This window comes from Ammospiza nelsoni, chromosome 2 (assembly GCF_027579445.1).
Source record: "Ammospiza nelsoni isolate bAmmNel1 chromosome 2, bAmmNel1.pri, whole genome shotgun sequence".
In the NCBI taxonomy this organism is placed as follows: domain Eukaryota; kingdom Metazoa; phylum Chordata; class Aves; order Passeriformes; family Passerellidae; genus Ammospiza; species Ammospiza nelsoni.
Genome location: NC_080634.1, coordinates 118,177,720 through 118,193,951, shown reverse-complemented (window position 1 = coordinate 118,193,951; position 16,232 = coordinate 118,177,720). Strand labels below are relative to the sequence as shown.

Below are 16,232 nucleotides of genomic sequence, written 5' to 3'. Positions count from 1 at the left end.
ACAATCTCCAAACACATTCCAAAGGAGCAAAACACAGGAGAAGCAAATGAGATAAGAATTGTTTTCATTTTCTCTGAGGCTTCTCAGCTTCCCAGGAGAAAAACCCTGGGTGAGGGGATTTTTCAGAAAATGTGAATGCCACACATGGCTTTGCCACGGAGTGGGTTCACCACACAAAATGTCACAAAATACGCTGGAAATGGAGCAATTCTTGTCTTCCCTCACTAGAGAAACATTCTGCTGTTCTCAGAAGGGGAGAGCAAAGCATCCTCTTGATTTAAATCCCATTTGCATCCTCAGCATTAACATCTGACAAGGGAACTTCCAACGGAGCCCTCAGATCTGCTCTGGGAGGACCCACAGCAAAGGCCTCGGTTACTGCTGGTTCAGCAGGGTCAGTAATTGTTGCCATCATAAAAACAATGAATGGTGATAAACTGAGCCATGGACCTCTTGGAACCAGGATGGGCAGAGGGCTGGAGCAGCTCTGCTGGCAGGAAAGGCTGGCACAGCTGGCATTGCTCACCTGCACAGGAGAAGCTTTGGGCTGAGCTCAGGGTGGCCTTGCAGGGCCTGGAGGAGCCCCAGGAAAGCTGGAGAGAGACAATTGCCAGGGGATGCAGGGACAGCACACAGGGAATGGCTTCACACTGAAAAATTACAGCTTTAGGTGGAATGTTGGGAGAAAATTCCTTCCCTGAGAGGGTGGGCAGGGGCTGGGATGGAATTCCACCCCTGCATCCCTGGCAGTGCCCAAGGCCAGGTTGGGCACTGGGACAGTGGGAGGTGTCCCTGCCATGGCAGGGGTGGCACTGGATGGGCTTTGAGGTCCCTTCCAACCCCACCCATTCCATGATTCCATCACTCTGCAGATCATCCCACTGCTCGTGGCTGCTGCATTGGTATGGCATGGACAGAAGGAAAAGCCTTGCAGGACTTGAGTCCAAGGGGGAAATTCAAGCACTGATTTTTTGATAATTTTTAAATTTTTCTTGCTGTAACATCATTGATTCTAAACCTTTAACTCTGTTTTACCCCCCTGCCAAGGGCTGATGTCCCCTCAGGTTCAGCAGATCTGCCCTGGGCACAGAAATCTTTTTACTCTCCAAATTCTCAGTACAGCACACACATTATTAATCCACATTTTTCACATCAATATTTGGAACTTCAGTCACTTTCTTCCTCTTGATTGGAATAAAATTTAAAAATGCCACAACACATCAGGGCAGGCACACAGAAGCAAAACCACCTCCATTCTTAATTCAGCTCCTTCCCCAGCCATCCCCATGTTTTATAAAACTAACTCTTGTCCCTTCGTTTTTAAGTGGTCAAATTATCCACTCCAGCCAAATGTTTTATATTGCAAATTCTAGCCTGAAGCATTTTGTTTTTGCAGTCAGGTCATGAAGCACTGAATTTAGAAGGGTTTAATAGAAAGGCTGACAGACCCTAAACTCCAGCAAAGCTACTGGGTGCCACTATAATAAAGTTCATGTGTAAATGTGTATAAGTCATTGATTTTCTGTAATATAGGAAACATATGCTTTAGTTAACTACTTCTGTAAAATACCAAAGTTTTATAGTTAGCAAATATTAGGAAATGGTAACATTAAAAAGGAGATATATGAGGTGATAAAGAAGACTGGTTCTTCATTTTAATACTGATGACAGGACACTTGATTCCCTCTCGAGAGCAATTCTCCTCAGTTCTTGCTTTAGAAATCAGCTTTCAACCTTAAACAAGGCTTGGAAAAATCCTTTAAAAGGGATAAAGTGACCACTGAAACAGCCCCAGCAAAAAAGCAGAAAAGGATTTGTCAGTTGTATTCATTTTTCCCTCCTCCTTATTCTCCTTCAGAATCAAAACAAATCAGCTCCATTGTTGGGCAAACAAAATGGACTTTTTCTTTACTGCTGAGGATTGAGGCTTAAGTTTCATAAGATTTAGAGTGAAATGAGTGCAGTGCATTTGATCAGCTCTGTAAAAGAACATTCACCCTCTGGATATTGGATTTCTCCAAACATACCAACAACCAAACATCAGGAATGTTAAGTTTAGGTTCTTTTTAAGAAGTGAATTACGCATTCAGCCATTAGACACAGAAAAGCCACAGCTAAAATCTGAATTTAATGGAGATGGAAGCGGGAATTGTGAGATGAGTTAGGACATACCTCATATCCTGGGATGGATCTGACTGCCTCCACCACTGCCAGGGACACCAGGTGCTGGATAAAAGGAATTCTCTGGCCCAGGTTGGAATGCAGAGGGATGGAGAGGTGCAGAGTGGACAGGGCACAGCCCATAGGGCTGAGCCAAACGTTCCCACCACGACCTGGGCAGGGACAGGAAAAAGGAGAACTTCAACTCAAGAAAAGAATATTTATAAAAAAAGATCACTTTGTGAATGTAGATAACAAAAGATAACTAAAGATGTAGATAACTAAAGAGAAAGATTCAAAGGTATCTATCCAAGAATGTACCACAAGTTCCTTTAATGCAACCAAACCAATTTTCCAAACCAACTGGTTTCCAAACCAATTTTGAAAGAAAAAGGGTTAAAATGCAAAGCTTTTTCTTCAAAAAATACTGGAATTTTTAAAACATTCCCATCCCTGTAAGTGTTCAAGGCCAGGTTGGATGGGGCTCTGAGAGCCTGGTTTGGTGGAAGGTGTGACAGGGGGTGGAACAAGATGATCTTTAAGGTCCCTCCCAACTCAGGCCATTCTATAATTCTATAATTCTATAATTCTTTAAGGTCCCTCGCAACTCAGGCCATTCTATAATTCTGTAATTCTTTAAGGTCCCTCCCAACTCAGTCCATACTATAATTCAATAATTCTTTAAGGTCCCTCTGAACTCAGGCCATTCTATAATTCTGTAATTTTTTAAGGTCCCTCCCAACTCAGGCCATTCTATAATTCTGTAATTTTTTAAGGTCCCTTGCAACTCAGGCCATTCTATAATTCTATAATTCTTTAAGGTCCCTCTCAACTCAGGCCATTCTATAATTCTGTAATTCTTTAAGGTCCCTCTGAACTCAGGCCATTCTATAATTCTGTAATTCTTTAAGGTCCCTTCAACTCAGGCCATGCTGTAATTCTATAATTCTTTAAGGTCCCTCCCAACTCAGGCCATTCTATAATTCTATAATTCTATAATTCTATAATTCAATAATTCTTTAAGGTCCCTCTGAACTCAGGCCATTCTATAATTCTGTAATTTTTTAAGGTCCCTCCCAACTCAGGCCATTCTATAATTCTATAATTCTATAATTCTATAATTCTATAATTCTATAATTCTATAATTCTATAATTCTATAATTCTATAATTCTATAATTCTTTAAGGTCCCTCCCAACTCAGGCCATTCTATAATTCTATAATTCTTTAAGGTCCCTCACAACTCAGGCCATTCTGTAATTCTATAATTCTATAATTCTATAATTCTATAATTCAATAATTCTTTAAGGTCCCTCTGAACTCAGGCCATTCTATAATTCTATAATTCTTTAAGGTCCCTCCCAACTCAGGCCATTCTATAATTCTATAATTCTTTAAGGTCCCTCCCAACTCAGGCCATTCTATAATTCATTTCTGAGCTTCTGAAGGACAAGCTGCTGCTCAATTTCCCAGCATGTCCTAAATCCCCTGCTGCCAGGATTTTCCTGGTCTCTGCCGACAGACACATTTTAAAGGTCTTGCTTTGTTCAGGCGTAAAAGCATTTCTAAAAATGCTCTGTGTGCACCCAGAAATGCACCCAAACTCTGAACCACCCTGCACTGGAAGCGGGGAACCATCTCCTCGTGGATTTGTGCTCGGAAAAGCTCCCTGGGCCACACACTCTGCTCTGGCAGCAGAATAAATGTGGCTTTCAAAGGAGTGCCAGCATTTTTCCGGGCAGGAAACACGACTTGCTTACATTTATCTGCTCGGGCAGGTCCTTCAGACTCAATCTCAAGGCCCAGCCCTGCTCCAGCTCGGCCAGTTTCAGTTTTCATCTGGAGCTCTGACTTGTGTTACGCTGAGTGTAGCGATGGCAGCTTTTGTGACTGGCAAAACCTTTTTGGCAGGAACCAGGAGACCATTAAATCATTTCTGCAAAAGCCACCAAACATCCTGAAAATGTTTACTTTGGTCTCTTGTTAACTTTTGGGTTTTCAGTTTGAATCCGCAGTTTGAGCAGGAAGAGAAGAGGACAGGCTTATTCTATGGATTATATTATCAAAAATGCTCATAATGCAGCTTAAAATTTCCTATTTTGTGTATTTAATACACATTTATGAGTAAAACAAGGAGATTTACTCACCTTTCCCTTGTGTTTGTCGAACAGCCACTGCTATTAAACCCATCTCCTCAGGCAAGTCGAACATTAACCTGCCAATTAGGGAAAAAACCAAAAACCCCACATGCTTATCAGCTGCAACACTGAGCTACATTCATGAAAATCAAGGCTTAAATATCAGGTAATATTTTATGTTAACGTTGCACCACCATTATTTCAGTTAACATTTAATCCTGATCCAAACCCATTAGAATGTTAAAAAATGATTGGCTGAAAAGCGATAATGTAAAATATCATTTTATCTGAAATAAGTCAGAGCTACAGTTCATTTCAGTTCTGATAACCCAGGTTTTGTATTTCTTCACTTCTTCCTCAAGTGCTCATTTTTTGGGTGTCCCTATCCTCAGCAAGTGACAACCAGCAATTCCAAACATTTGTTTCTACTTACAGCGAATTTTTGTTCATACTACAAAATATAAGAGCAGCAGTTTCTGATTATTTAGAAAACCAATATGGTGGCAATAAAGCCGTTTAAAAGATACACTATCCCCTGAGAACTAATTATGATTTAACTACAGTAAATAAATCTACACCTTCTGAGAGCTCTAGAGAACACTGGCTTATTTTAGCCTTGTGTTCTGCTTTTAAAATAGTTTCACTTAAAAGAATACTAACTTTCCTCTGGGGATAAGTAGAAAGTGCACTTTAACACCACCAAATGAGTCAATGCTACACTTAAAATAAAATAAAAAAATTAAAAAAAAAAAGAAAAAAAAACCCTACTGTGAGAACTTTGTTCAAGCTACTTTGAAACAGATCTGAACTGCACCACGATCCTCCTCCATTTCACATTTTCAGGGTTATTCCAGAGATAAAACATATTCAAGATGTTGCCCGTGAGCTAAGCCCAAAAAGGGATGTCTAGCCCACAAATCTGCTTCTCCCACAGGCACAAACCATGTTGTTCATTCCTATAAAAGCAATCTTGTCTCAGGGGTAAGGGCAGCCCAAACCAGAGCAAAAAGCACCACTCACAATGATTTCCTGTGAGAAATGCAATTGGAAAGAATTTCCAAAATTTGACAGAAAGTTTATGTATTGTTGTATATTTGTAATACTGAGAGAAGGTGTAAATAAGATTTAAAATATGGTTTTGTAAAATGGTTAGGTATTTTAGAGAATTAGAACCGTGAAAGATGTATTGTAGTAAGGCTATGTAAGGAAAAAATACAGGTAATTGGTGTTAGAAGTAACAGTAGTATTGTGTGGTAAAAGTTAGTAAGTTTAAATACATAATAGTTATAAGTTTAATTAAAAACATTTATAAAGTATTGTAATTAAGAAAGAGGTTGGCTTCTGATGGAATGGCACTGAGCTTTACATCTCTTGTATGTCACTATTCGAGACTCATAATAGAATAAAATCTTTTTAAACATCTCTCAGTTGGCTCATCTTTTAACAGCTGAGAAAAGCAACAATTTCCCCTGAATTTCAGAGGGGTTTGGGAGCTGGTTCAAGCTCTGCAGTTCAGGAGGTCCCACAGAGACACAATTCTTGGTGCTGAGATGAGGAACCAAACATTGCTCCTGCTCCACACTGATAACAATGAGACGTCAGCAACTCCTGGGGCTGTGGCAGCACCAGAATGCAAGAAACAAAGAGATTTCAGAGCAGCTTTCAAATGCCTGACTCAATTTAGGTTGGATGTTAGAAAAATGGTTTTTATGGAAAAAGTGATCAAGTTCTGGAATGGCTGCCCGGGGAGGTGGTGGAGTCCCCATGCCTGGGTGTGTTTAACAAAGCCTGGATGTGGCACTGGGGGCCAGGGCTCAGCTGAGGCTGGGTTGGACTCCATGGTCTTGAAGGTCTCTCCCAACCTGGTCATTCTGGGATTCTACTTTCATGGTGATGAGGTTATTGGAATGCCCAAGCAAAGTCTGGATCACAAATGCCTTTGCTAATTAAATCACAGAAATCACAGAAATCTGGAATAGTTTGGGTTGGAAGGGACCTTAAAGATCCTCCAGTTGCACCCCCTGCCATGGGTAGGGACACACAAACCAGCAGGAGCTGGACCAGGCCCCACAATGTTTTCCCCATTATTCCTGAGTCATAGAGATGCCATCAAAGGCCAAGAGCCAGAAAATCTCTTTGCCAGTCACCTTCCATGGAACACACCCTGGGAATTGTCTCCTCTGGACACTGTGGATCACATGCTGAGACGAGGCCCACCCATCTACCACCTTGAGCAGTAAATTTTACCTCTTGACACTAAATCCCAAAATCATCAAGATTAGAAGAGCCCCTCAGGATCACCCAGAGCCATCACCCCAATCCCTGTCCCCAGGGCCACATCCAGACTGCTCTGGGACAATTCCAGGGACTCCAAACCTCCCTGGGCAGCTCAGCCCAAGGCCTGACCACTCTGTGAGGGACAAAAATGTCCCAAAGCTCTACAGAAACCTGAACAGAGACTCTCAAATGTTCCCATCTCACAGAGATCCAGGGGACAGCCAGGAAAAGATCCACCAAAGGAATTTGGGTGAGGATTTTTTGTTCAGTTTCACCGGAACTGTTTTAAAACACCTGAGCCTGCCCTGGTGCCATCTGAGGCCATTTCCTCTCCTCCTTTCCCTGCCCCTCCTGGCAGGAGCTGTGCAGAGCACTGAGGTCCCCCCTGATCCCCCTTTTCTCCAGGCTGAGCATCAGAGAGCTGTGACTGATCCAACTGCCCTAAAGGTTGGATTTTCCCAGAATCCCAGAATCAAGGCTGGGAAAACCTTGGGATCACCCAGTGCCACCCCAGCCCCACCAGCATCACCCCAATCCCTGTCCCTGTCCCCAAGGGCACATCCAGCTCCAAACTCCCCTGACCTTCCTCTCATCCCTTGGACTGTGCAGGAACCTGACCTTTGGCTGGGAGGGACCATCCTGGAGACTCCTCACAGCCCTCAAGGTGCTGAGTCTGGCAGCAGAGCAATTGTGAGCTGGAGCAGCCTCAGTATTTGTTGGGTGGGTGTGCAGGAGCCTTTGGCTTGGATTGCCTGGAATCACCAGGGTGGGAAGGGACCCCCAGGACCACCCAGTGCCACCCCAGCCCCACCAGCACCACCCCAATCCCTGTCCCCAAGGCCACATCCAGACTGCTCTGGGACAATTCAGTGACTCCAAACCTCCCTGGGCAGCTCAGCCCAAGGCCTGACCACTCTGCCAGGGAAATTTTCTGTGCCAGTCTCCAACCTGAGCCTGTCCTGGTGCCATCTGAGGCCATTTCCTCTCCTCCTTTCTCTTTCCCCAACCCTCCCTCACTGCCCCTCCTGCACTGAGCTCCCCCTGATCCCCTTTGCTCCAGGCTGAGCCCCCCCAGCTCCCTCAGCTGCTCCTCCCAGGATTTGTTTTCCAGATCCTTCCCTTCCCTGGACACACTCCAGCCCCTCAGGGGGAAAATCCCCCCAAAGCTCAGGAGGTTTCATCCCTGTCTTCTGGGAGCAGCCTGATTACGACACCAAGCCCACGCTTTTGCAACATAAAATTCCAATTTAAACTTGGACACACGGTCAGGAGGAAATTACAGGCTTTGTTGAAACACACGGATTTCTGCTGCTCCTCCATTCATGTATCTGGTTTTAAATAATGAAAAAAAATCAAAATAAAAATCATGTGCTGGCCATGAGGGGAGGGAGGAAAATAAACAGAGCAGGAAAAAAGCTAATTAGGAATGCAAAACACAGGCTTCTGCAGCAAAGAGATACAATTAGGAGAAGGGATGATGCAGACTTGGCAGCAGGTAGCAACTTATTACATGGACAGGCTGAGGCTGGACTTCCAAGGGTCACAAAGAAATTCTTTAAAGGACACAACATGGGGAAGTTGTTCATTCCCACACTGATGCACCCAGAGACACACAGATTGATTTTTTTACTACTTCCTGAGATTGTGCTGGAATTCACATGAAGGCAATGATAATAAAATTCTCCACACAGCCTCCCTCAGCTTCAGAGCTCTGAGCGTGGTGTGTCCTTGTTGGTTTGGTGGGGTTTTTTTTCTTCTCTGGGAGAAACAAGTTGGATTTTCCTTACCAGAAAGATTAACTGTACGTGCACTTTTTTACATATTGACTTCCCTTCTTCTCTTTCAACTTAATCAGTTGCAGACTTAACAATTTCATTTTTCTGCAGAGTGGCTTCATCACAGTGCTCACCACATTTCCCCCCTTTCCATGAAATATTTTCCTTCAAGAAATTATCTTATTTTTTTTCTTTTTTTATGCTCTTTAACCATCATGCTCTCGGTATTAATTCCAAAAACCAGAATGAGATATAAGATTATGGCAACATGAAAATAAATTTAACCATCAGGAAGAATATCAGATGACATCTATACGATCATAGAAGATGATACTGAAATTTTATGTAAACTTTTCTTTTTTTTGAGCAATTTTGTGGTAATTTCCAAAATGTGAGCAAGGCACTTTTGGCATTCAGCTGAAATAGCGAGAGGTTCTAGCAGAGTTTTTATACAAATACCCTCCTCCCCACCCTGCAGTGCATATTATGAGTGCTGACAAGAGTAATAAACAATATTTAATTATTTTACAGAAATTCCAAGTGTAGGGAGGACTCTCCTGCCAACACCACCACTTTTCATCCTACATGAACATAAAATGGGAACTGAAACCCCCCAAAACCCCGTTTGCCTCATGTTAACAGCTATAAATTTCATTGATGTTGTGGGTTTAAGGTTGAAACTCCCATGAAAGCATCCTGCTGTGTTACAGTATTGCAGAGGCATTACCACAGCCAGCAGAGCATTCCAGATGTTCAAATACCTGGGCACAAGAGTTATGGGCACATTTTGCCCCTTCCCTTCGAGCTCCTTGCCTGGAAATCTCACTCTCAAAGAGGCTGTTTATGGAGGATTGTAAAAGCAACACAAACAAACAAAAAAACCCCAAAAACCCCAAAACAAAAACAAAACAAAAAAAAAAAACCGCAACAAACCCATCAAAAACCCCAAACCCTTTCAATTTTAGTCAAATCAATGAATTCCAGAATTATTATTTAGGTTGGTGGGCCACACTTGGAGGAGAACACACCATGAATGAGAGTGGGTTTGGATTAGATATTGGGAAATAAAATTTTTCTGGGAAGGTGGGGAGGCCCTGGAAAGAATTCCCAGAGCAGCTGTGGCTGCCCCTGGATCCCTGAAGTGCCCAAGGCCAGGCTGGAGCAGCCTGGGACAATGGAAAGTGTCCCTGCCTCATGCCACGGATAAAATTGGACAATTTTTGATGTCCCTTCCAACCCAAACCATTCTGTGATTCTACCAAATATAAAATAAATGTTGTTATTGACCCCAAAGCAGCAGTTTCTGTGAGTGACACCACGCTGGGAATTGCTAAAAGCCACCAAATCAGGAAATGTGGGAAAGTTTTGAGGACGAACAAACCCTGCATTCAGTTTATTCGGGCACCTGGTAGATGGGATTTTATGGGTGACATCTCTGAAGGGCAAAGGAGCTCAAAAGATCCGATCTTTAAAAATTCCACCCACAAAATAACCCTGTGACAATCCTGAGGAAAAGCAGGATGTGAACAGAGGCTGCTTTGGCTAAAAAATGGAATCCAAGAGGGTAAAGAATGTCCAAAAAAAGATGGAAGCAAGGAGGAATGCTACAAAGGAGAAATGTAGAAATATGGTCCAGAGAATGGAAAGCTCAATTATATTAGAGACTGGGGGGGGGGGGGGGGGGGGGAAATGGCAACAAGAACTTCTACTGGAATGTGATAAAAAATAAAAATTTAAAAAAAAAAAGAAAAATAAATAAAAGGAAGGAAAATGTGGGGTCTCAGCTGACTGAGGCCAAACCACAGTGGATACACCTCAGGCTGAGCTACTCAAGGAATTTTTTTGCCCAGCTCTTCACCAACAAAGTCCTCCAGGACTTCACACAGGGTTCAGGGAGAAGAGGAAGCAGCAGCAGCAGTAGAAAAGAACTGATCTCATAAATCCCTTGGGAAATGCTGGCTCAGTCAGGTCGGTGAGGGCACATCCAGCTCTCCCATCCTCATGGTCAGGAACATCAGGGTGGTCCCAGATGGAGAGGGAAATCATCTCCACCCCTGTGTCCAAGGCAAGCCTCGGGCAGAACGGGTCTGGATTCTGGGATTGAAATCCTGGTTTGGGCTCCAGCTGTGGGCTGGACACAAGTGCAGACCCTCGGGGGGTTCTCCAGGCCTTGTCCCATTTAATGTCTTCAGAAGTTTAAGAAGAGATGAAGGAAAGGAGGGAATCCAGGAGGAAATGGCACACACGTCCAGCCAGCTTGTGAGTAACACCGAGCTGAGGGGATAACCAAATTCTGGAATGGGATGTGGCGTTTTTCCAGCCCTGACTGGGAAAAGCCTTCATCGAGCTGGTCAGAATTCATTGTTCACTCTGCTTAAAAAAAAGAGTTTGGAATAGAAACCCTCAGGGATTCCTGACTCCAGAAAACGAACAGAAACTTGGCATCTCTGGTGTTTCCAGCAGACATTTAGGTTTGGATGAAATCAGTCAGAAATTGGCCATTGTAAGTGTTAAATCAGTGATTTAACAGAAATTAGCCATTGTAACTGTTAAATCAGTGATTTAAGATAAATTAGCCATTGTAACTGTTAAATTGGTGATTTAACAGAAATTAGCCATTGCAATTGTTAAATCAGCAAGTTAACAGAAACTGGCCATTGTAACTATTAAATCAGTAATTTAACATAAATCAGCCATTGTAATTGTTAAATCAGCAAGTTAACAGAAATTGGCCATTGTAACTATTAAATCAGTGATTTAAGATAAATTAGCCATTGTAAATGTTAAATCAGTGATTTAACAGAAATTAGCCATTGTAACTGTTAAATCAGTGATTTAAAAGAAATGAGCCATTGTATTTGTTAATCAGTGATTTAACAGAAATTAGCCATTGTAACAGTTAAAATTTAATTGAAATTAGCCATTGTAATTGTTAACCAGTGATTTAATAGAAATTACCCATTGTAACAGTTAAAATTTAATTGAAATTAGCCATTGTAATTGTTAACCAGTGATTTAATAGAAATTACCCATTGTAACAGTTAAAATTTAATTGAAATTAGCCATTGTAATTGTTAACCAGAGATTTAATAGAAATTACCCATTGTAACAGTTAAAATTTAATTGAAATTAGCCATTTTAATTGCTAACCAGTGATTTAATAGAAATTACCCATTGTAACAGTTAAAATTTAATTGAAATTAGCCATTGTAATTGTTAACCAGAGATTTAATAGAAATTACCCATTGTAACAGTTAAAATTTAATTGAAATTAGCCATTTTAATTGCTAACCAGTGATTTAATAGAAATCACCCATTGTAACAGTTAAAATTTAATTGAAATTAGCCATTTTAATTGTTAACCAGTGATTTAATAGAAATTACCCATTGTAACAGTTAAAATTTAATTGAAATTAGCCATTTTAATTGTTAACCAGTGATTTAATAGAAATTACCCATTGTAACAGTTAAAATTTAATTGAAATTAGCCATTTTAATTGCTAACCAGTGATTTAATAGAAATTACCCATTGTAACAGTTAGAATTTAATTGAAATTAGCCATTGTAATTGTTAACCAGAGATTTAATAGAAATTACCCATTGTAACAGTTAAAATTTTGTTAACCAGTGATTTAATAGAAATTACCCATTGTAACAGTTAAAATTTAATTGAAATTAGCCATTGTAATTGTTAACCAGTGATTTAATAGAAATTACCCATTGTAACAGTTAAAATTTTGTTAACCAGTGATTTAATAGAAATTACCCATTGTAACAGTTAAAATTTAATTGAAATTAGCCATTGTAATTGTTAACCAGTGACTTAGTAGAAATTACCCATTGGAACTGAAATCAGTGATTTAGCCCCAGTGGTGGTCCCTGGAATCCCATCTCCCAGGCAGGATCCTGGAGCCATTTGCCCTCAATATTTACATTTCCCCGTCCTCCACTTTCCATGAGGCATTTTCCACCCAACCAGGTGCTCCCAGAGGATGGACTCCCCCGGCCGAGACAGGGAGAACACCTCAGCTGTTAATCCAGCTCAGGAGGATTTAAATGGCAGAAATCTCACTTAAAACTGTGCCTAAATCCAGCAAGAAAAAAAAAAACAAACAAACAAAAAAAACATTTACCAGAATGTAAACGACATGAATGCGCTCTTCTGTTCTAATGCAAAAATGCAAAAATTCACTGCTCCTTTCACTTTTCTGGTGCGTTCCCCCACAGCAAATTTAGCACAGAAAGGGCCATTTAATGTCAAATTCTCCTTGAACTCCTCGGATACACCAAAGTCCTGCCCCAGTGAGGAAAAGCATTAAAGGGATTACAATATCCCAGCCGTGGGGAAAGCTGAAAAAGCTCTGCAGCCTTGCACAGCTGGTTCCTTGTTCCCTCAAGAAACGCTACAAAAAGAAGATTGTCCTGAGCCAGACAGGGCATTTCCAGCGAGGAACATTCTCCTGAGGGGATGACGAGGGTCAGGAGCTCGCAGAGCCCTTGGTAAATCCTCCAGCAGGGCAATAATAACAATTCAGCTCCAGGGAAAATGCAGCATGAGGAGGGCTGGGAGCTGGGCAAAGCCACCTGAGATGTTTTTCAGCTCCCCAGAAATGAAAATTGCTGTTGGCAAGGGGGAACCAGCAGCAAAAGATGCCAGGGGAGAGAAGGGAAGCCTAAACCGCCTAAATCACCTTTTTTTTACCACCCATGTGCTCATGCTTGGTTGAAATGATGGTATTATAAATTGGGAATGGTTCATGCTTTGCTGGTGGAACTGCTTTGAGAATCAAGGCCTGCTGCACAGAACTCTACCATGAAATCCTCATTTTTTTCCTCTGCTCGCTGCATTTTTCAGCTGGTAGCTTTCTTGTCTATTTTTACACCTGCTATTTTATAATTAGTCCTTTGTCTATGTTTATTGGCTTTTCCTCTTGAAAAAGAGAATTTTAAAACACAGCACCATACAGGCAGAGGTGTCAGGAAACATACCCAAATAAGAAAGGACTGCAAAAAATTAGGTTTGCCAACAAAATGCCACTAAAATTTGAAACCCGGGTTCAGACACACTGGTCATGTTCCAAAACTGCAAACTTAAAGAACTTCTTTATTCAGTAAATCAGTTTCTCTGTGAATATCATCAAGACCACAAAGTTACAGCAAAGGAGATGTGAGGAGAGTTTAGGAGTTCCTTTCAATTTTTAATTTGAAAAGCAAAAACTTGTCCTGTTTTGAACAATTTATTTCATTTTTTCCCATCTATTAAGTAATCTTTTCAATCCATAACCTTTCTTGGAAAAGCTACGTGAAGCCAAAAGTGAACATGGGACAAATGGGAATGAAACAGATTTTGTCAGGAAATAGAACCTAAGTTCTAAGTGCTAAGATTTAAGAAACAGAAGATTTACCAGGATGCAGTGAAATATATTTATCATAACATGGTAAGAGTAGGATCTTCAGGCTAAAATAAAATTTATAAACACCTTGATCAAAGCCAGATCCAGCCGTTCTTGTCTGAGGCCAAACCCAGCACAGAACAGAACTGCCCTGTGGAAAATATTTCTGTGTCTGCTCTGGGGTGCCCTGACGCCCAGGGCAGCACCAACTCTGACCCTCATCCATGGAGAAAGTTTCCCAGAGTTCAAGATAGACTGGAATCCACCAAACTATGAAATAGATTATAGAGAGCAGTGTAGGTGGATCACTTGGTGAGAAATTGAGGTTTTGGGGTTTTTAGTGTGTTGTGGATGGCAGCAAGATGGAGGGCACAGGGTGTTGTCCTGGGTTTTGTCTTCATGCTGATTCTTCCTTCTCCTTCTCCATGGGTTTGGGTGGCATTTTGTAACTGGGCAGAAAAGTCCCCATTGCAGCTCTTCGGGATCAGTTATTGGGTTAAAAGGGAAAATAATCCAGGTGTCAGTTCCTAATGGGATAGTTCAGTCCTAAAAGCCCTTGGAACCAGAGATTGTTTGGCCATTTTGTGCCTTCTGATGAAAAGCTGCAGAACTCACAGCAGTGAGACTGTTTTACTGATAACAAATAATAAACACCTGAGTGTGAACATGAAACACCATCTCAAGTGCCTTCAATCCAGACCCAGAGAAACCCACAGCTGGCACTGCCACAGCCCAAAACCCCACAGTGAGGGGGAAATTGTGTCCCTGTGCCCCTCAGGAGATTTCCCAGCTGCAGAGCTGCCCCAGCCAGGGAGGAGCTGGAGCTGCTGCAGAGCCCAGAGGAGGCTCCAGGATGGGCAGAGGATGGAGCAGCTCTGCTGGCAGGAAAGGCTGGCACAGCTGGCATTGCTCACCTGCACAGGAGAAGCTTTGGGCTGAGCTCAGGGTGGCCTTGCAGGGCCTGGAGGAGCCCCAGGAAAGCTGGAGAGAGACAATTGCCAGGGCATGCAGGGACAGCACACAGGGAACGGCTCCACACTGAAAAATTACAGCTTTAGGTGGGATGGGAGGGAAAATTCCTTCCCTGGCAGGGTGGGGAGGCCTTGGAATAGAATTCCCAGAGCAGCTGGGGCTGCCCCTGCATCCCTGGCAGTGCCCAAGGCCAGGCTGGACACTGGGGCTGGAGCAGCCTGGGACAGTGGGAGGTGTCCCTGCACTGGGGAAGCAGAGAGCAGAGCTGGGCAGAGCTCCAGAATAAAGCAGGGATTTATTCACAGCATCTCCTCCATGGATGCACCTTGGGCAGCACCAGAGCCCAGCCAGGGCTGCACCCAGGATGAACCAAAATGGCCCCAAAATGCACGGCCGGGCACGGGCTCTGTCCCTGGGATCAGTTCTGCTCCATTTGCACCTTGCAGTTCATTGTCCCATTGCAGCTTTAGCCCTGCAGTCCCACCCTGCTTGTTTTTCTCTCTCCAGCCCACGGGGTTTGTGCTCCTGGGCTGAGATTTGGCTCATTTGTCCTTGGTGCCCAGCTGGAGCAGGAATTGTTTTGTGTCCCTGCTCTGTGCACAGAGCTCAGCATCCCTGAATGTGAACCCAGAGCCACACACTAAAGCAGCACAGAATGTGAAACATAGAAAAGCTCAAACCTGAGGCAGAGTTTGTGATAGAAACAGCATTTTGGGGCTTTTTGCTATAAAATCCACCCTGAGGATTCCTCAGAGACAACGTGGATCCATCCATCCCTCCATGGTCAGGGAGCCCTGCACAATGCAGATCCCGCCAGCCTTCATCAGGGCTCTGCTCTTGGTGGGCTCTTGGCTCACCATCCCATGATATGAAGCCCAGCCCCACACACTGAAGCAGCTCAGAACGTGAAAATAATAAAAACTCAAACCTGAGGTGTCAATGGCAGGGCTGGCACTGGGTGACTTTGAAAGTCTCTCCCAACCCAACCCATTCCGTCATTCTGAGATGCTTTAAAAATGCTCAAATTTGGTCACTTTCAGATAAAATCTCAACACAAGCCCAATGCAGCAGAGCAGGAAACACTCCAGGAAAACAACAAATCCATTTTGAATCAGCACAGGATTCACTCATTCGCCGTGAGGCATCGCAAACACGAGGATCCCAAAGGTAACCCAGTGTGGAAATGAATTCATCCGATATTCCTCATTATCCCTTATCTATCAGCTCTTTAAAAAATAGTAATAATTCTTTTCAGATTTAAATTAATTTTTTTCATTTATGTTATTATTATTAAAAGTTTCATCAATACTTAAAATCAGAGAAGGAACTGTGAAAGACCTAAAAAATTAGTAATAATAATTATTTTCCTCATTTAAATGAATTTTTTCATTTATCTTATTATTATTAAAAGTTTCATCAATACTTAAAGTCACAGAAGGAACTGTGAAAGACCTAAAAAATTAGTAATAATAATTATTTTCCTCGTTTAAATTAATTTCTTTCATTTATTTTATTATT

At 42.3% G+C, this 16,232-nt stretch overlaps 1 protein-coding gene across 1 annotated transcript in view; it reads right to left on the bottom strand.

Annotated features, from left to right (window-relative positions):
- Positions 1 to 16,232, bottom strand: part of HLCS (holocarboxylase synthetase) — a 171,943-nt gene that overhangs the window by 9,897 nt on the left and 145,814 nt on the right. The window contains exons 7-8 of the mRNA XM_059466154.1: positions 4,307 to 4,374; positions 2,173 to 2,333 (exon numbers count right to left, since the gene is read on the bottom strand). Coding sequence (XP_059322137.1) covers positions 2,173 to 2,333; positions 4,307 to 4,374 — 229 coding nt within the window. The remainder of the gene's footprint in view (positions 1 to 2,172; positions 2,334 to 4,306; positions 4,375 to 16,232) is intronic.